The following is a 20297-nucleotide window of genomic DNA, read 5'->3' on the forward strand; positions in this document are numbered from 1 at the left end:
ACTGACCCTTATAATAAATAACCATTTATGTCTTAAGTGGTATAGTTTCTCAGCCTTTAAACAAATTCAAGTATACTTGAATTAAGCAGCGTTTTAATATGACTTGGGCAACCATCTCTCAATCCAGAAAATTAGAAGCAAATCTTAACGTTAAATCCTGCATTTTTATGCAGGAACTAAGTAATGCAGCTTCCACAACCGGCTTCCAGGAATCAGGTAACAGTGGAATTGTAGTGCCTCTGTATGATATCCATCTAAATCATACTATGAGTAGACCCATTCAAAACAATTTGCTTGTCTGTTTATTTCACTGGGCTTACTCTGAGTATGTTTTAGCTGGCTTGCACTCTCTGCCTTTAATCAGGAGAAAGCCAAAATAAATTAATGCAAATGAAACAAGGGAATAGCTCTGAGGTTTCTGCACAGAGTAAACTCTTAAGTCCAGGCGTCAACAAACTTTTTCAGCAGGGGGCTGGTCTACTGTCCCTCAGACCTTGTTGGAGGCCGGACTATATTTTGAAAAATATATATCAATTAATTCCTTTGCCCCACAAATAACCCAGAGATGCATTTTAAATAAAAGGACACATTCTACTCATGTAAAAACATGCTGATTCCCAGACCATCTGCAGGCCAGATTTAGAAGGCGATTGGGCTGGATCTGGCCCCCTGGGCCTTAGTTTGCCTACCAATCCTTAAGTCACTCTCTGTTTCTGAGCAGGTCTTGTGGTACTTCTGCAGTTTTCTTTAATGCAGAAGTCTCATAGCAGCATTATTTTTTTCTGCCTTGACCAGTACTCTTGAAGAGATTTAAGCTCCCAGCATTTACCTTCAAAAGGCAATCTGTGTTAACTTGCCTTTAAAAATGGGCTAGGCAACTTCCTTAAATTTGTGGAAACTAAATAGTGTCAAGCTTTGGGTAGTTAGTTTACATCATCTGCTTCTGTCATCATCTGACTATTAAAGCATATCTAAGTACTTTGAGAAAATCTCTCAAAAGTCAAAATAAAATAATTCATTTGAATTTAAGACATTTATCTCTCTTCATGAAAAGTAGTCTTCTGTTTGAGGTTATTATTATTGTTCTCTTACTTTTTCTACCTTTAAAGTTCTAAATGTATAGAATATTTGTTGGTGTATGTGTCTGAACTAATGGTTTTCCATTAACTTAATTCTCCTGATTGTATTGTTTGCTTCAGAGTCGTTTGTGAATGCATCTATAAAGCAAGTTATTACATAATAAGCAAGTTATTACATAGACTATAAGCAAGTTATTACATAGCAGAATGAAGAAATAAGGGGACTGGGCCCACTGAAGTTAAACATTATCAGGTACACTTACTGGGAGAATGATAAATATGCTTAACTCACTCCTGTTTAAACCAGTGCGACCTGAAAGTTCTGAAACATGCCCATAATGTTTTAATACATATCATTGTTTTTTAATACAGAAAAGCTTTGTATCTTCATAGTTATATAATTTGTTTTCATCTCATTTTCAGAGAGCTCGCAGAAGGAAGAAGAATAATTGTAGAAGTTGAAGATAGAGTGGCAAAAGTCAGAAACCTAAAGGTGTGCTTTAATTTTTATTTTGGCATCTGAAAAGCCTGACATTTCTAGTGCAATTCTTGTTGCTTGTAGAGTAGAGACAGTGTGGTGTAATGGATATAGCATTAGACTTGGAACAGACGAGGCAAGGATTTATTACTATTTAGCCATGAAGTTCACTGAGTGAGCTTTGGCCAATTTCTTCATTGCTGCATCACAGGGTTGTTGTGAAGGAGAACATGGGGTCACCCTATATATGCTGCCCTTTGAGTTTATTGGGGAACAGGTGGAATAGGAATGTAATAAATAAACGAGCAGAACCATTGCAAGAGGAGCTTGAGTTGACAATCCAAGGCTGGTCTGTATCTCACCAATCAGAACATGCAGAGACATTGTATAGATCAGTACTTTGCCTCCCATTCCTGTACAGTGGTACCTCAGGTTACAGACTCCACTAACCCAGAAATAGTACCTCGGGTTAAGAACTTTGCTTCAGGATGAGAACAGAAATCGTGCTTCGGCGGCGTGGCAGCAGTGGGAGGCCCCATTAGCTAAAGTGGTGCTTCAGGTTAAGAACAGTTTCAGGTTAAGAATGGACCTCCAGAACAAATAAAGTTCTTAACCCGAGATACCACTGTATATGTTTTGTGGGGGCACGCTCCTTTGGTCTGCATGTCTAGCTTACATTTGTGCAGGTTGAATCCTAGCTCCAACTTGCGGTGACTTCACTTACCATTTCTTACATTTTAGCATTTTGTTTTCCCTGTGTGGATGAATTATTGCATTAAATTCACATACTGCTTTCTGAAAGCATGTGTGTCTAAACATCATTTTGAGATACCTGTGGTACCTTTCGGGGGGGGGGGAATGCTCATACAAACGTGGCCCTCTTGATTTTGGTACAAGAGCAAAATCTGAAGCCACAATTTTACTGAGGTATAAGTCTTGAGTGCAATGCAAAGTTTTATCCGTTGCTGGAAGCCACAGGAAGGGAGAATGATATTGTGCTTAAGCCCTGCTTGCAGGTTCCCCACATGCATCTGGTTGGCCACTGTGAGAACAGGATGCTGGACTAGATAGGCTACTATCCTGATCCAGCAGGCTTTTATTATGTTCTTATGTTATGTATTAAGAGGACTTTCGTTCTATGTCTGGAAAACAGTATATCTACTTTTTACTATGTTGTTGTTTTTTTAAGCAGTTGCCAGTCCTTTAGAAAAATCTGCTGAAAATCATTCTTTCGTATCCCAAAAGCAAATTTAAAAATAAACTGGGAAGGAAATGCAAAGGGGGGGGGCACAGCTTCTGGCACAGCTTCTGAGTTCCTTATGGAATTGAAGTAAACATCTGTTGATCTTTAAAACAGATGATAACATAGCCTTTTTCTAGCCATGCTTCTGTTGCTGCAGCTCCCTGCATTTCAGTTGAATGCCTTTATTTCATCAAGGCTGTCAGTAAATTGTTAGTAACAGTAAGATAAGGACAAAATTTCAAACATCTGGATAACTTTCTTCCTTATTTCTCTCTCCCTTGCCCTCTCTTTTAATTGCAGTCTAATAGGATTGCAACTAATCTCTGGGAAACGTAACAGAACTGTGTACTGAGCTACAGTTAACATCCTGATGGGTGACTGGCTACGTTTAGAATTGACTTAGTTGGACTGCACATCCTTTCCGTTTTGAGATTCTTGGAGGCTTCTTTTATAGGGCATGGGAAACAGAACTGGTTTTTTCCAGACATTGGGACTCCTGAATGCTACTGTACTCTTTTAGTCAAATAGCAAAATGGGGCCAAAATCAGTTTCTGTTGGCAATGTATCTTCCTACTCGGAATAAAGGCAGATAAGTGAATTATAGAGTAACCATGATTACTGTGGGAATTCTGTAGGACAGATGCTTTCTATTTCTTGCTTAGTCTTTATTTGTATATGCATGTCCGCCTGATTATTTTAGGTGACTTGCTTAAGATAATTAGTATTTTAAATGCCTTAAGAGGCTGTTGGCAGAAATCAAATAACTAGATAAGTGTTTTCCTCCTTCTTTTATATTCTTTCCGGAGCTGGGATAATTCTTGGACCTGTTCTAGGAGGGTGCCAGTAGATAGATGGTGTTCAGTGTCTTTTAGGACATTCATGAGATCAGTTGGCTGGTTCTTTATTGTGGCTGGGATATGGAGGGCATAAGTAATGTATAATTTTTATTTGTAAGACACTGCAAGGTGTTGACCAAAATATATGTCTACATACTCTGCTGGTGGCGAGCATGTAGACATGGAACAGCTATGTGAAATGCTTACATCTAACAGAACTAAAGGAGAACTGAAGCTTATTATGATACCACTTCATATTTTCAAATATATAATTAAAATAGATGAACACAATTACAGTTTTAAACACTGTCGCAATGTCTGTTTCCTCCTCTCACCACAGGCAAGTTTGAGAGTTAAGGGGGAGAACCGTTTTATGCCGACTCACATGCTGAACTAGTTTGGTATCATATATTTCTTCTACTTCTTATGGATACCCGAGGAAAGAACTCTAACTTTCATTGGATGCATATGTGGAATTTTCCTTTTCCATAGGCAAATATAAGAAATGCATACATTCAGAAATATTGGGATTGAAGTGTGGTTTCTTTGATTAGGAAACGAAAGCTTTGTAGCACTTACCTTCTAAATATAAGAACTGTTTTAATGGAACCCCCCCCCCCCCAAAGGCCTATCAAGTCCAGCCAGGGGTGGCATCATGGCAAAATGGGAAGTCCACCCACCACCGCTGTAGCCCTTCCCTCAAACTCATTTACTGGGGTCACATGGTGAGATCTCACAGAACTCTAGCGAGATCTCTCTGGTAGCCACCACTTCTCGCTTCTGCAGCAGTGGCAGGGGTGACTGGGGCACCTGCAGAGGCACTGCATCATGGAATTCTACCACCCAAGGAATCTGCCTCAGTCTCATGGATGGCCCAGCCCTCAGTTCAGCATCTGGTCTTCCACAGAGGCCAACCAGATATATCTGGGAAAGTTTTGTAGGGCATATGCATTAGGCTACTCTCACTCATTTGTTCCCCACCAACAGGTATGCAAAGCCTTATACTCAATGAATTAATCTAATTTATCAGGAATCAGCAGAATTTGTAATAAATACAGTGGTGCCTCGCAAGACGAAATTAATCCGTTCTGCGAGTCTCTTCGTCTTGCGGTTTTTTCGTCTTGCGAAGCACGGCTATTAGCGGCTTAGCAGCTATTAGCGGCTTAGCGGCTATTAACGGCTTAGCGGCTATTAACGGCTTAGCGGCTTTAAGAAAAAGGAAACAAACTCGCAAGAACTCGCAAGACGTTTCGTCTTGCGAAGCAAGCCCATAGGGAAATTCGTCTTGCGGAACGACTCAAAAAACGAAAAACCCTTTCGTCTAGCGAGTTTTTCGTCTTGCGAGGCATTCGTCTTGCGGGGCACCACTGTAATAATCTGTAATAATAATGTGTAATTTATTTATTGTTGCAAGTCACTTTGAGTTACTTTTTGCTTAGAAAAGTGATTAATAAGTTTAATAAATAACGTTTTTGGTATTTCAGGAGAGTTGACCAGCAAAATAATTTGCTTTCTGTTTACTTCTTAGTATGACAGAATGATCAGTAACTGCTGGGGGGGGGGGTTCATTTTATCTCTGTAGCAAGTCAAGAGCTCTCAGTCAAACATAATAGCCATTGTAGAACATAGTGAGCTAAATGAGGCATGCCTCTGAATGATTGTGCAATATAAGCTTCATTATTAAAGGTAATCCTTTTGATACAATTGTTGAAAAGACCAGGTTATATTGTACCAGTAGGCAAAGCAAACATAAGTTTAAGTTAGTTAGCATGGCAAATAGATTCTTATAAGTTAGTTTTACTTCCACACAGATAACATTCTCTTAAAGGATCATAGAATCATAACAGATGGGGGAGAGATTTGATTTGGTAATCATTTGCATTTCCTGAAACTGTATGTGAGCCAAAATGCAGCAAAATTTCAGACAAACGCAAATTACAATGTAGCCCTCAAGCCACAAATTTATTGCCATCATATATATTAGAGGAAATGCATACAATAGTGAAAATAACATGACAAAAGTCTTATTTAATTTTATTAGTTTATTAGTTTTCACACATCTCAAGGTGACTTGCAATCACGTAATTAAAAAAAAGTCAGAAATAGGGTTTAAAACAATACAGTTAGAGACCCAAGGCAGAGACCTCCTTTTTTTAATCCATTCACCTGAAAAAAGCTTGTTGAAACAAAAATGCCTCCAAATGTCAACTAGGATGCTGTTCTGCAAAACAAGAGCAACCACACCAAAAGCCCTATTCTGATTTACTATGGAGCATGCTTCTGATATTTTAGGGACTTTGAGGAGATGACATCCTGTAGAATTTGTGTTGCTGATGTTTCAGGTTGTCTGTGTACATTTTTTCATTAGCAAAGTATAATAGTGTCATATCCTTGTATTACTGGAAGCTAAGGAGCACCTGTATCTGAAAAACAGAATGTATCCCCTAAGAGTTTGAAAGGATCATTAGTGGCATCACAACATAATATTAAACATTTTATAGATAGCATTGAGATATGCTAGTTTTAAATTATCAAAGTTATTTTGAAAGGGCAATCTAAATAGATGGAGAAGGCTTTGTTCTAAGCAGCTGGTCTGATTTGGGACACTAATGGAGCCTCAAGTATCTATCACCTCTGGTTAGCCTTGGGTTTTAATTAATGCCAGTCGCTTCACAGTTAATTTTGCTAGGTGTCAAAGCATTATCTGATTGATTTGGGTGTATTTTTCAAAACCAGTTCTTTAAATAGTGCTTTTACTTTCTGTCTAAGATACTGCAAGTGGTGATTTGTCATACTGCATAGATTATTTTTTTAACAAATAAAACTTATTTACAAAATAAAATAAAATTTGGAAATCATTGTAAAATGTTGAATTGCTGTTTGTTTTTACTGCCATTAGGGTACTGCTATTTCTCCTCTGTGTGGTGACTCAGTGCTTTCCTCTTTTGATGAGCACAAAGTAAAAATATATTTGCTTGGCAACATGCCCAGCCTGCTTTCCTGGTGCAGGCAGATTAGTAATAGAGTAGCCACACCAGAAGTCAAAACAATAGCTTGTGTATTTTCACCTCTCTCCCTTTTTGTGGCTGCCATTAGTTCAGCAGTAAAAGCATAAGAAACATATTTTTTTAATGTGAAAAAGAAGAAATAATATTACAAACAGCCGGCATGTCAAGTATGTGGCCAATTCACAGATTGTGGCCAATGTCCTTTGCTCACAGTAAGTCTTATGTGAGTTGTATATAGTGAGATGAAGCTTGCAGTTCTTAGCATCTGCTTCCACAACTATTGGAGAGGTGTGGTATGATAGTCTCAGAGAAAACACTTGAAAAGCCTATTGGTGTACTGTTCCCCAGTCTCTGGTGAACTTGTGGTGCATATACGCCATTGGATCCTAGCTCTAGCACTTCATGCAAACAAACCAGCTTACCATGGATTTGGAAACCAGCATATGCAAATTTTCCCCTGTTCACCTGTGTGAATGTGAATCAAGTCAGCTGTGGCATCTTCTGCAACATTTAGGATACAATATTTTTTAATTTTGCTTTAATTTTGCTGCTCATATTGGTAGATCACTCTTGCAGGTAAAAAAAGTCTCCAGAAATTATGTGTGAATCAAATTGGTGATGGAAAAAATATGTTAAAGCAAACATGTGCAATACTTTAGATAAAGTAATATGGCATTCTTTAGTTTTGCTGCATCCTCTGGTTCTTATGGTTAAGTGTTTTTGTTTAAAGAAAGGATTATCACTTGTGTGACTGTAGGGCAGATCTCCCAACAGACAGACACTGAAAGTTTCTGCTTCAGGCATTTTAGCAAGAGATTTGAGTAACCAGAGATGGTGGTACTAACAGATCCCTCAATTCTTTTCTCCCAGTATTACCTCATGAATTCTGGACTTCTTCTCAGGTTTTTGTTATCAAAAACAAAAGTCATAAAGTGCACAAATGAGGATCAGTTCATAAAGGCTGGATGATTTGCAGCAGAAAGTATAAAGTGATTTCTTTGTGTTCTGGTTATTTGAAGTGAAATACAAGTTATGTTTGTGATGGCTCATTCACACCTGTAGTTTGCCACCTGATTAAACAGTAATCAAGCAGTGAAAATGCTTGTATGGACCACTCCTTATCTAATGGTGCAATTTTACCAGTATGCATAATAATATATAGTTTGGGTATCTGAGAAAGAGAGTTTGAGATCACCACCACCACCACCATCATTTCCATTTCAGAATTTCTGGACACCCTTGTTTAAGTGGTATTTATTATCTTTATTTGAAATGTAAAACTAGGAAGAGGAATATGCAGACTGTGTTTGACTCTAAATACTTTTAACTGAAAGAAATGTACTGTGTAAACATCAGAAGTGGTTTAGAATAAATCTTGTAAATACAACTAAATGCATGCTGCTTTCTTCTATTTTCTTTCAACTCAGGTGGACAGCAGATATGAGGGTGTTTGGGACACAAGGGAGAAAGTTGTGGCATTTGGCTTTGATTACTGCTATTGGTCAGTTGACCCTGAGGATCCCACATATGCATCTCAGGAAGTGGTAAGGAAATAAGTGGTATTTTTTTCTTCTTTCTTGGAAATCTATAAAATGAATCTGGTTTCTTTATAAAATCAGTAACACGTTGAAATTAGCAGTTTCTAATCCATTGGCCTTAGGTGTGTGTGAACTGTTGTACTGCGTCAGACCAATAACGCCCCTTACAACCCACTCCAGATATTCTTAACATTGACCCAAACTTTCAGAAAGTTGGACTGGACTGGATAGGCCTTTGGTCTGATCTATCAGCATTCTTCTTCTGTTTTTAGGATCTGCCAGCTGTCACAGAATAGTGGCACCGGGTCATGTAGTGGTCAATATGTTGGAATTTGGGTAGGATGATCTGGGTTCACATCCCTGATCAATCATTGGTCAGGTGCCTGGGAGTAACTTCTATTGTTGGTCACTTTGGACTGCACATGTTCAACATGTAAAATACATTTAACAAAAGCCAGCCATTGCAAGGAGTGTTGCAGTGAAAACTGCTCTTGAATTATCACTTCCATCAATTCAAATAATTATTTTCCTCATTATTATTGCTTCATTCCCTTGCCAGAGCAATGAGTAACCATCAGTTACAATGTGGCTTAGCTGATGTCAATTTCATTTGCATTCTTCCATTATTTATTCCTACGTAGATTGTGGATGCTGTAATACAGGGGTAGGCAAACTAAGGCCCGGGGGCCAGATCCAGCCCAATCGCCCTCTAAATCCAGCCCGTGGACAGTCTGGGAATCAGCGTGTTTTTACATGAGTAGAATGTGTCCTTTTATTTAAAATGCATCTCTGGGTTATTTGTGGGACATAGGAATTTGTTCATTTTCTTTTTCAAAATATAGTCCGGCCCCCCACAAGGTCTGAGGGACAGTGGACTGGCTCCCTGCTGAAAAAGTTTGCTGACCCCTGCTCTAATACCATCAATATACAGTGGTGCCTCGCAAGACGAAATTAATTCGTTCCGCAAGTTTTTTCTTCTTGCGAGTTTTTCGTCTTGCGATGCACGGTTTCCCATAGGAATGCATTGAAAATCAATTAATGCGTTCCAAGGGAAACCGCCTTCAGACCAGGTCCGGGGACAGTCTCTCCCCCGACCTCTTCTGAAGGCTGGGGGGGGGGGCTGGGGGGGAACAAGGGCTTCGCTGCCGACCCCCAGCATTTTAAAATCTCACCGGGACACGGGGAGATTTTAAAATGCTGGGGGTCGGCAGCGAACGCTTCGCTGATCCCGGGACGGCAGGCAGATCTGCACCGCCATCCAGAGCGGGGCGGGACTTAGCGCCCCGCTCGGGATGGCGGCACAGATCTGCCTGCAGTCCCGGGACGGCAGACAGCTCTGCGCCGCCATCCCGAGCGGGGCGGGACTTAGCTGTTGACTATTTGCAGTATGGTAGCGCTGCAGATAGCTTGCTGGGGAGATCATGCATTAAAAATGAAAAGGACTCAAAAATAACTTAAACAAGGTTTTAATAAGAAAAACAAAAACTCCATTTACACTAAATACATTAACAACCAAACCAGACCCAACCGCCAACCCAACCCCCAGGGTAATGGGAGAGCTAGGTGCTGCTCCTTATATACTAAACCCAAATGCTGACACACCTTAATCAAATGCAGCACCTGCTATGTTTCACAGCTTTAAAGTTGGGTCTCGTTATCTTGCTCTGGCCCTTGCTCTGGCCCCTTTAAGATATACACATCGAGTGGAACAATGATGAACCTTTACATTTAAAGAAACCATTCAACATTTCCCCTGCGGTTCATCATTGTGGAACAAAAACAGAAAGCATACTTTGTACATGTTTTTCATGTGTAACCTTTGGAAGTGCTTTTGTAAAAATGTCCGCAATTTGACTATCACCAGGAACATATTCAAATACAACCATTTCATCAGCAATTAGTTGCTTTACAAATTCTAAATGTAACCTTAAGACTCTAGTGCGCTGCGTATTGGTCTCTGAGCACAGGATAGCAAGTCCACTCTGGGAATCAAGGTAAACTTTTACTGGTAGTGTTACTTGCATCTGTAGGTCTGCAAACACTTGCAGATACCATTCTACATCACGAGTGGCCTGAACGCATGCACACAATTCACTTTCTGTTGTGGAGAGACAAATAATGGTTTGTGTTTGGGACTTCCATTCAAATGGACAACCGTTATAACAAAACACCATACCAGACACACCCCTGCAATTATTTTGTTCCATTGCATGAGATGCATCGCAGAAAATTTCAAAACCTTTGTCAATACATGTTGTAAACTGCAACCTATAATGTTTGGTATGTTTAAGGTACATTACCACTCTCTTAAGAGCAGAGAAACATTGTGTAGTAGGCTTTTCCACAAATTTTGCCAGAAAGTGAAAAGCATAAGTTATATCTGGTCTTGAGATTCTTTGAATGAAATTTAGCTTGCCTATAGCAGAACGATACAAAGTTTTGTTAGGAAATGGCTTGTCTTCACCTGTAAAGGTGAAACCACACACCATAGGTGTTTCCTTCCCATTTGCATTTTCTAAACATAGCATTTCAACAAGATCATCAATTTTTGCAGTTTGATGAACCAGAAAAGATCCATTTTTGCCTTTCTCAATTTGCATGGATAAGTAATTTTTAGCTATGCCTAATTCCACTACATCAAATTTCTTCTGTAACTGTGATACCACCTGTTCATATTCCTGTTTAGTTTTTGTAGAAATTAATACGTCATCTACATACACACATATTTTTGTTACAGAGTTTGCCCTTTCCTTTATGAACACACAATTGTCTGCCTTTCCTTGTGAAAAACCAATATCCAGCAATTCTTTTGCTAAAGTTTGGTGCCAATTCCTTCCACTTTGGTGCAGACCATAAAGGGATTTGTTTAATTTGCATACCAAACCTTCAGCGGCGTCTATGCCTTCAGGAACACGCATAAAAATTTGTTCTTTTAAATCTGCAAACAAATATGCAGTTTTTATATCTAGGTGATAAACGGAATGTCCACGCTGTGATGCATCTTTTAACAAAAGCTTAACTGTTTCATATTTTACGCTTGGTGAATAACACAAATCATAATCTTCGCCTGGAATTTGTTGAAAACCCCTAGCTAATCTTGCTTTGTACCTTACAACTTCATTTTTGTCATTCGTTTTAACTCTATAAACCCATTTCGAATCAATAAGTCTCATATCTGGGGTTTGTGGTACAAGAGACCAAGTGTTATGCTCTTTTAAAGAAGCTATCTCGGAGTTCATAGCTTTATACCAATTTGCAGCTTGTTGCTTAGGTAATTTCTGAACATCACTGTAGCTTTTTGGCTCAAAAACTACCTTATTGGCATACACAGTATTAAAATGTTCATCTGCAAATCGTTGTGGCTTCTGTCTCTTTCTATCTGAACGTCTCAGTCCAGAAGGAGAGTCAGACTTCTCAGACTTAATGGGACTAAGTAAACCACTAGTTTCAGGTTGTAAATCATTGTCAGATTGAAGAGGTGCCTGTAGGCTAAGCTCTCGGTCAGAAAAATCAAGAGAATCTAACCTCCCCTCGGGTGCCTGTGACTTTAAATCATCAAACAAATTATCAGATTCAACAGGCTTTTTGTCTTTTCCCATTAATTCAGAAGCACCATTTCCTGCTGCTTCTTCTGCTGCTTCTTTCTCTTCTTCCTCAGTATTATCTATACCATCAGTATCTTGGAAGACAGCAACTCCATTCCAATTTACAGTTGGTATCATGCTTCTGGTAATATGAAATTTGCCAGTTGCTGGTATGTAAATTCTGTACGCCCCCTGCTGGTAGCCCATTAATTTTCCCTGGACACTACGTTCACCCAATTTTTGCTTAGCAGGATAATGCATAATTACATCTGAACCCCAAATGCGGAGGTATTTCAGATTAGGGCGTTTTTTAAACAGTTTCTCATAGGGGGTGACATCTAAACCAGTATGATAACTGCGATTTCTAACGTAACAAAATGCATTAAGTGCTTCAGCCCAAAAGTCTTTGGGCAGATTAGCATCATGCAGATACGTTTTAACCCCTGCCTGTAGGTCACGCTGCACAACTTCAACAAGCCCATTTTGCCAGGGACTTCGGGGGCAAGATAACTCATGAGTAGTCCCCTGCGCTTCCAGGAATTTCTCAAAATCCTCAGAAACAAATTCCCCGCCCCGGTCAGAAAACAGGTTCTTAATTGGTTTGTTAAAGTGCGTTTTTATCCAGTTGCAAAAAACTTTATACTTTTCAAATGCTTGGGACTTCTCAGCTATTGCATAAGTCCAACAGTATCTACTATACTGGTCTATCAGAGTAAGCCAGTACTTAGAACCTCCTAATGATGGTGGGAGTGGCCCAACTAAATCACAATGTACACGCTCAAATGGTTCAGTTACTTTCCTATCTGAGCACCTACCCTTGCGTGCAACCTTAATCTTATTCTTGCAACAGGATAGACATTGCATAAAGAATTTACATGGTTTTAAGTTGAGGCCATTAACGATATTCTTTGTCTTAATTACATCAGCAAAATTCAGGTGTCCCAGAATTCTGTGCGCCTCATGGACACACCCGGAATGAGGCCTTACATTCCTCAACCCCTGGCTTGACTGTGCTGCTCTGCAATTTATAGGCGATTGGGAGTAGGTGCGAAAATACAGTCTATATAAACCATCAGAGTCCCGGGCATACAATAAACGTTTGTTCCCATCAAAAAACTCACACATTGATTTTAAGAAACGCACAGTTATGCCTTGACGAGCAAAGCACCTTACTGACAATAAATTGTCCACTGACGGGCAGTAAATGCAGTTTGCTATTGTAATGTTTAAAGAGTCAAGTTTAACAGTACCTCTGCCAAGCGACTGCAAGACTTGTGAATTGGCTAAATGTACATTACCAATTTCCTCTTCGAAAGAAATAAACAAGCTTCGATCATTGCAGATGTGCTGAGATGCTCCAGAGTCTATAATAAAAGACTTCCACTTGGCATCTTTAATTCTTTTACGATTTGTAGTCCAAGCATGAAAAGCTCGCGGCTCGTTTCTGTCTTTACTATACGATGTCTGCTGTTGGGCTGACAACCGTGACTGACGAACAGAAACAGACTTGGGAGTACTTTGCTTTCTTTTGGCTCTGCAGTCCTTTGCAAAATGTCCTTGCTTATTGCAGAACCAACAACGCTTTGCAGCTTTAAATGCAGTTGTATCACCACAGGTTTGCATATGGCGTTCCTCATTCTTTCTGGAAATAGGAGTGCTTATGGCACAAGCCTCCCTTCTATCCAACTCGCCCATTAATCTTGCCGTTACCCCTTCCACAGTTAATTGTGCTGGTGGAACAGCAGATATCTGGCTAGCTATACCATCAAAGTCCTCATTAAGGGAACAAAGGATGATAAAAACATACTGAATATCAGGTATCACCATGTCCCTTCGAATTAATTCGCCGCGTATTGCCTCCAGACGTCTCAAGTGTGCTGCCAAATCACCACCAGGCTGCAACTTCGTCTGGTACAACTGCTTGAAAAATGTCAATGCAGATGCTGACTCTTTTCTAACATGCACTGCTGCAAGACTGTCCCACATTTCTTTGGCAGTTTTCTTATTTCTTATATAGACTACTTGCTGGTCGCTGACTGCCAAATTAATTATCGCCCTGGCTTTTGCATCTCCTTTCGACCAAGCATTAGTTACAGGGTCAGGAGGGTCATCAGTTACATAGGTCCATACTTCTCTAGAGGTCAAAAGCGCCTCCACCCGAAAAGACCATAAACTATAGTTCTCATCTGTTAGCTGTGGGAAGACCAGAGCCTTCTCAGCTTCAGGAACCCGGTCAACCATTCTGGAACTCTTCCAGACCCACAAAAAATTACACTAACAGGAGAAGGAGTTTTCAAACCTTTCTCAGAGTCCAAAAATATGCAGTCATCCACTCAGCAGCTGGGCCCATAACCAAAGATGTTGACTATTTGCAGTATGGTAGCGCTGCAGATAGCTTGCTGGGGAGATTATGCATTAAAAATGAAAAGGACTCAAAAATAACTTAAACAAGGTTTTAATAAGAAAAACAAAAACTCCATTTACACTACATACATTAACAACCAAACCAGACCCAACCGCCAACCCAACCCCCAGGGTAATGGGAGAGCTAGGTGCTGCTCCTTATATACTAAACCCAAATGCTGACACACCTTAATCAAATACAACTCAGCAGCACCTGCTATGTTTCACAGCTTTAAAGTTGGGTCTCGTTATCTTGCTCTGGCCCTTGCTCTGGCCCCTTTAAGATATACACATCGAGTGGAACAATGATGAACCTTTACATTTAAAGAAACCATTCAACATTAGCGCCCCGCTCGGGATGGCGGCACAGATCTGCCTGCAGTCCCGGGACGGCAGACAGCTCTGCGCCGCCATCACGAGCGGGGCGGGACTTAGCACCCCGCTCGGGATGGTGGCGCAGATCTGCCTGCAATCCCGCGACTGCAGGCAGCTTTGCGCGGCCATCTGGAGCGGGGCGGGCTTCGCCCCCGGCTCCCGATGGCCGCGCAGAGCTGCGCTGATCCCGGACGGCAGACAGCTCTGCGCCGCCATCCCGAGCGGGGCGTGACTTAGCACCCCGCTCGGGATGGTGGCGCAGATCTGCCTGCAATCCCGCGACTGCAGGCAGCTTTGCGCGGCCATCTGGAGCGGGGCGGGCTTCGCCCCCGGCTCCCGATGGCCGCGCAGAGCTGCGCTGATCCCGGGACGGCAGACAGCTCTGCGCCGCCATCCCGAGCGGGGAGGGACTTAGCACCCCGCTCGGGATGGTGGCGCAGATCTGCCTGCAATCCCGCGACTGCAGGCAGCTTTGCGCGGCCATCTGGAGCGAGGCGGGCTTCGCCCCCGGCTCCCGATGGCCGCGCAGAGCTGCGCTGATCCCGGGACGGCAGACAGCTCTGCGCCGCCATCCCGAGCGGGGCGGGATTTAGCACCCCGCTCGGGATGGTGGCGCAGATCTGCCTGCAATCCCGCGACTGCAGGCAGCTTTGCGCGGCCATCTGGAGCGGGGCGGGCTTCGCCCCCGGCTCCCGATGGCCGCGCAGAGCTGCGCTGATCCCGGGACGGCAGACAGCTCTGCGCCGCCATCCCGAGCGGGGCGGCACTTAGCACCCCGCTCGGGATGGTGGCGCAGATCTGCCTGCAATCCCGCGACTGCAGGCAGCTTTGCGCGGCCATCTGGAGCGGGGCGGGCTTCGCCCCCGGCTCCCGATGGCCGCGCAGAGCTGCGCTGATCCCGGGACGGCAGACAGCTCTGCGCCGCCATCCTGAGCGGGGCGGGACTTCGCACCCCGCTCGGGATGGTGGCGCAGATCTGCCTGCAATCCCGCGACTGCAGGCAGCTTTGCGCGGCCATCTGGAGCGGGGCGGGCTTCGCCCCCGGCTCCCGATGGCCGCGCAGAGCTGCGCTGATCCCGGGACGGCAGACAGCTCTGCGCCGCCATCCCGAGCGGGGCGGGACTTAGCACCCCGCTCGGGATGGTGGCGCAGATCTGCCTGCAATCCCGCGACTGCAGGCAGCTTTGCGCGGCCATCTGGAGCGGGGCGGGCTTCGCCCCCGGCTCCCGATGGCCGCGCAGAGCTGCGCTGATCCCGGGACGGCAGACAGCTCTGCGCCGCCATCCCGAGCGGGGCGGGACTTAGCGCCCCGCTCGGGATGGTGGCGCAGATCTGCCTGCAGTCCCGTGACTGCAGGCAGCTTTGCGCGGCCATCTGGAGCGGGGCGGGACTTCTCTGCTGTCCCGGGGAGATTTTAAAATGCTGGGGGTCAGCAGCGAACGCTTCGCTCCCGCCCGCCAGCATTTTAAGATCGCCCGGGGCAGCGGAGAAGTCTCCGCTGTCCCGGGAAGGCAGGCGGGGGGAGCAAAGACTTTTGCCCCCCGCCGGCCTTCAGAAGAGGTCCAGGACCTCTTCTGAAGGCCGGCTGTGGGCGAAAGTCTTTGCTCCCGACCGCCAGCAATTTAAAACAGGTCCCCGGAGATTTCCCTATGGGCTTTCGTCTTGCGAAGCAAGCCCATAGGGAAATTCGTCTTGCGAAGCGCCTCCGAAACAGAAAACCCTTTCGTCTTGCGGGTTTTCCGTCTTGCGAGGCATTCGTCTTGCGGGGTACAACTGTAATTTTATTGTATACTGTATCATGTTGATTATCTGCCTGTAGTTTGCATACTGTATGCCAAAGCCTGGAATTCTGGGGTGGAGGACTGGTAGGGACAATATTATGTGTGCTGAACGACTTAATGGAAATTCATTAATTAAGCATTAAGAAAAATGGTTAAGTGTTTGATAGTTGATGATGTGAATTTCCAAATAGAATAATAAATCTTATCTTTGTTCCTGTACAACTGTATGGTAGGCAACACCCCTACACCAAGCCATCTGTTTAACAGATCATATTGTTTTCCATTACGAGGTTTTGTTAGAATTTTTTGCTCCCTAGGGACAGAAGTGGATATTGTTGAAGCCAGGCATATAGTGAGTCAATGCACATGAGATTTAAAGACAGGGATTTTATAAACATTGATGAAAGAGTGCTTGCAGTTAAAGAGTTTTTGCTCTTAAAAATACATTTTAATAAAATGTGTATATTTTGAGTCTTAGCTGAATAAAGAATGGGAAATTTAAAAGAGAAAAACAAGGGAGAATATTAAAATGGGAAACACATCTTTAAAGGAAGGACCACATATTAATTGGTTAACAGATACAATGAAATAATTATGATAGAAGAAAATGATTATTTTTACTAGATATGATTAAAAAGATCGAGTTGGGTTTTTTTCCTTTTCCAGATAGCAGTTGTGAAATTCAAGTTGCATTTGACTTAGAGGCTTTGGCAGAAACTGTATCCATAATTGAAAGATTGGAGTTTTTCATTGTAAAAGCAACTTAATAATTAGCTTTAAAATACATTGATTAGGAAGTGATATATGCCATGTATGTGGGTATAAAGTGGCATTTTTCTCATGAAATACTTGCAAAGTGCTGAGCAGTCAATTGTTATTGTTTTCCCAATCTTGAAAGAGAGAGAGAGAGAGAGAGAGAGAGAGAGAGAGAGAGAAATGAAAAGAGCGTGATATAAGAAAAGGTTTTTTTGTGCAAAAATTGGATCCGCATGAGGGGGAGGGAAATCTTCTCCATGAATGTTTTAGTTATGTTATATTTCTTCTGCCAGCGACACAGCTGCTGCATTCAATAGGCATTGGAATGGTTTGGATTTTACACGAATAAGGTCACTTTTTTGGCTTTAGCCTGTTTTATTCCCTCTCCAGAATTCCTAAGTTGGAATCAGTGAGCATATTGAATTAGTCCTATGTTAAGAAAAGATATACAGTGAGAAACAAAAAAAAACCCCTCCAATTCCATTTTACTTTTTAATATTATCTTGGTATACATTGCAAACAAGAGTTATTAGAATACAATCATATAGAATTGTCTGTCTATGGGGGCTGAGATCCACAAACAACATTACTAGCATATTCATTTTTATAACACTTTGTCGTTAAGTAATTTTTGAAAAACAAGTTAAAGCTAGTTGCTGCTGCCACTGACTTGTTTGAGAGTCTTCCTTAGTAATTAATTTTGTTGTGAATGAGTCAATAGCTAGAATATTGACAAAGAGTAAAAAGGTGAAGATAAAGGACCCCTGGAAGGTTAAGTCCAGTCAAAGGCAACTATGGGGTCGCTTTCAGGCCGAGGGAGCCAGTGGTTTGTCCACAGACAGCTTTCCGCGTCATGTGGCCAGCATGACTAAACCACCTCTGGCACAACAGAACACCGTGACAGAATCCAGACCGCATGGAAACACTTTTTACCTTCCCGCCACAGTGGTACCTATTTATCTACTTGCACTGGTGTGCTTTCAAACTGCTAGGTTGGCAGGAGCTGGGACAGAGCAACGGGAGCTCACCCCATTGTGGGGATTCAAACTGCCGACCTTCTGATTGGCAAGCCCAAGAGGCTCAGTGGTTTAGACCACAGCGCCACCCATGTCCCTTGACAAAGAGTACAGCCTCCATAACAGACTAAAATGTCAGTTAAGACAAGTAAAATCTCACACGGGTCTTAGAGGCAGGAAGAGGTTCATCACTGTGGTCAAGTTGGGAGCTTGAAAGCTGGGAAGCCAATTAAGAAGACAACCCAGAAAAAGTCCAAAGAAGAGGTAATTTATAGAAGACAGTGTGTTCAGAAACAGGAGAGAATAATAGCTTTAAAGTGGTAGTAGCATAGGGGAAGGCAAAGTTAAGGAAAATAGGGGCCATTGAGAATAAAACCTCAAACAGAACATAAATATAGAAGTTTAATGCTGATAGGGGGTTTTAGAGAGGACAGAGGAGACTTTGGATCAAGCAGTGGAAATCCAGAGGTAGGGTGGTATTAATAGTATGTATAGTATTTGTCTGCTTTAGTCTGCAGTCCAATGCATTCTTACCTGAGAATAAGATCCAATAGAGCTTACTTCTAGGTAGAAATGCATAGTGTTAAATAGTGCTGTTAGTGCTTCATGAAAGCAAGTACTCTTGATCAAATTGTTGCGAGTCCAATTAAGTGAAATGGAATATATTTCCAGGTAAATGGATATAGTCGCTAGAAAATTATTTCTTTCCTTTTTCCATTTCATAATAACCTAAGACCTCACCAGCCAAACCAATAGATTGGCCTCTTGGGTTTCTGATTTGTTGAAATAAGTTAAATTGAGCTTCTCTGTGGTCAGCCATTGTTTACCCTTACAATTTGTATAAGTAATAATAAATGGTTATGGTTTAAAAGTAAAAAGCACTGGTTTCATTTTCAACCATCATACAGTCCCTTAAGACCTTAAACAGTTGTGAGTAGTGCTTGGGCTGAAATTGTATATAAATGGACAGTGAAATTTGTAACAACTGGAAAGGCTGTTGGATGCATCTGTACTTATCTTGAATAATGGAATGACAGCTGCTGCACACAGATAAGTCTTCCAGCTCCTAAAGTATGTGGTGTGTTAGCATGTTCTATACATCTGTTGTCTTAAAGAGTAGGCAGAGGGCTCACCCCTCAGGTTAGCGCTATGATTCTTAGTGTGTGTTAGTACTTTTTATACCATCATAAAAAAGCCTGCTAGATCAAGCCAATGGCCCATCAATCCCACTATCTTGTTCTTATGGTGGCCAACCAGAAGGCAAGCATGGTGAACTGCCAAAACCATTTTCACATTACACTTTCCCACTTAAAATGTTACTGCAACTCTCCCAGACAGCATAATCCAGCTTCTTTCCATCTGACTCCCCATACTGCGATATTGTAGACTTGGATGTCTTCCTACGGTTATAGTCTATGACACAGCCATTTCAGTCTCCTTCACCAGCATAATCTCTGCCCTGTAATAAAACTAATGAGTTTGGGGAAGGGCCTTCTCATTGTCCCCAATGCCTCTTTGAAAAGTATTAATGCATCTCCTAGCATAGGAGTCAACTCCTAGGGGCCATGGGGGCTTCGGCCCCCCAATAAAATGTTTGAGGGGCCTGGGGGCCCCAATGTTGATGGGCATTCCCATTTAAATGGTTTGTGTGCATCGTGTCATGTGACTGATTATGTGGGGTAGGGCCTACCTGGGCCCCCACAATATTTTATTCAAGTTGACAACCCTGTCTCCTAGTGACTAAGTAGATGTTAGTTCAAAGGAAAGCAAACATATATTCAGACCAGCAGGAGTATAGTTGCAGGAGAAATGGACGGACGTATGATGCTTTCTCACCACTGATAACACTTCAAATTAATAGGAGTTCTTTCTGATTAGACACATTTAGGAATGTGGTATAATTATGCTATCACCTCCCTAGCCCTTTTAATACTGAGACTCCTGATAATTCCATATGTTTGAAAATAAGCCCTACTTTTCTTGGGAATCACAACTCTACTAATATATTACACATTGGAATCATTTGAATTAGACTTTCATAGGCCTACATAGAATACCTAGAAGTAGAAACCTAGAAATAGAAATTGCAAAGAAATTGGACGTTTTTGAGCTATTTCTAAGGGAAATTGGCAAAAACGACACTGTCAACATGGGAATTTAGTTTGCGGCTGCAGTATTCTGGATATGTCTAGGAAATTCT

At 42.2% G+C, this 20297-nt stretch overlaps 1 protein-coding gene across 7 annotated transcripts in view; it reads left to right on the plus strand.

Annotated features, from left to right (window-relative positions):
• STARD9 (StAR related lipid transfer domain containing 9) overlaps window positions 1–20297 on the plus strand; it is a 100281-nt gene that overhangs the window by 3189 nt on the left and 76795 nt on the right. For 6 of the 7 annotated variants that reach the window (XR_013392571.1, XM_077927276.1, XM_077927287.1 and 3 more), the window contains exons 2-3: window positions 1503–1572; window positions 8072–8188. Coding sequence is in view for 6 of the 7 variants with exons in the window: in XM_077927276.1 (XP_077783402.1) it covers window positions 1503–1572; window positions 8072–8188 (187 nt within the window). In the remaining variant the exon portion in view is untranslated. The remainder of the gene's footprint in view (window positions 1–1502; window positions 1573–8071; window positions 8189–20297) is intronic. The other variant, XM_077927283.1, reaches the window with a different exon arrangement.

The sequence above is a fragment of the Podarcis muralis genome, chromosome 1 (genome assembly GCF_964188315.1).
Source record: "Podarcis muralis chromosome 1, rPodMur119.hap1.1, whole genome shotgun sequence".
Taxonomy (NCBI): domain Eukaryota; kingdom Metazoa; phylum Chordata; class Lepidosauria; order Squamata; family Lacertidae; genus Podarcis; species Podarcis muralis.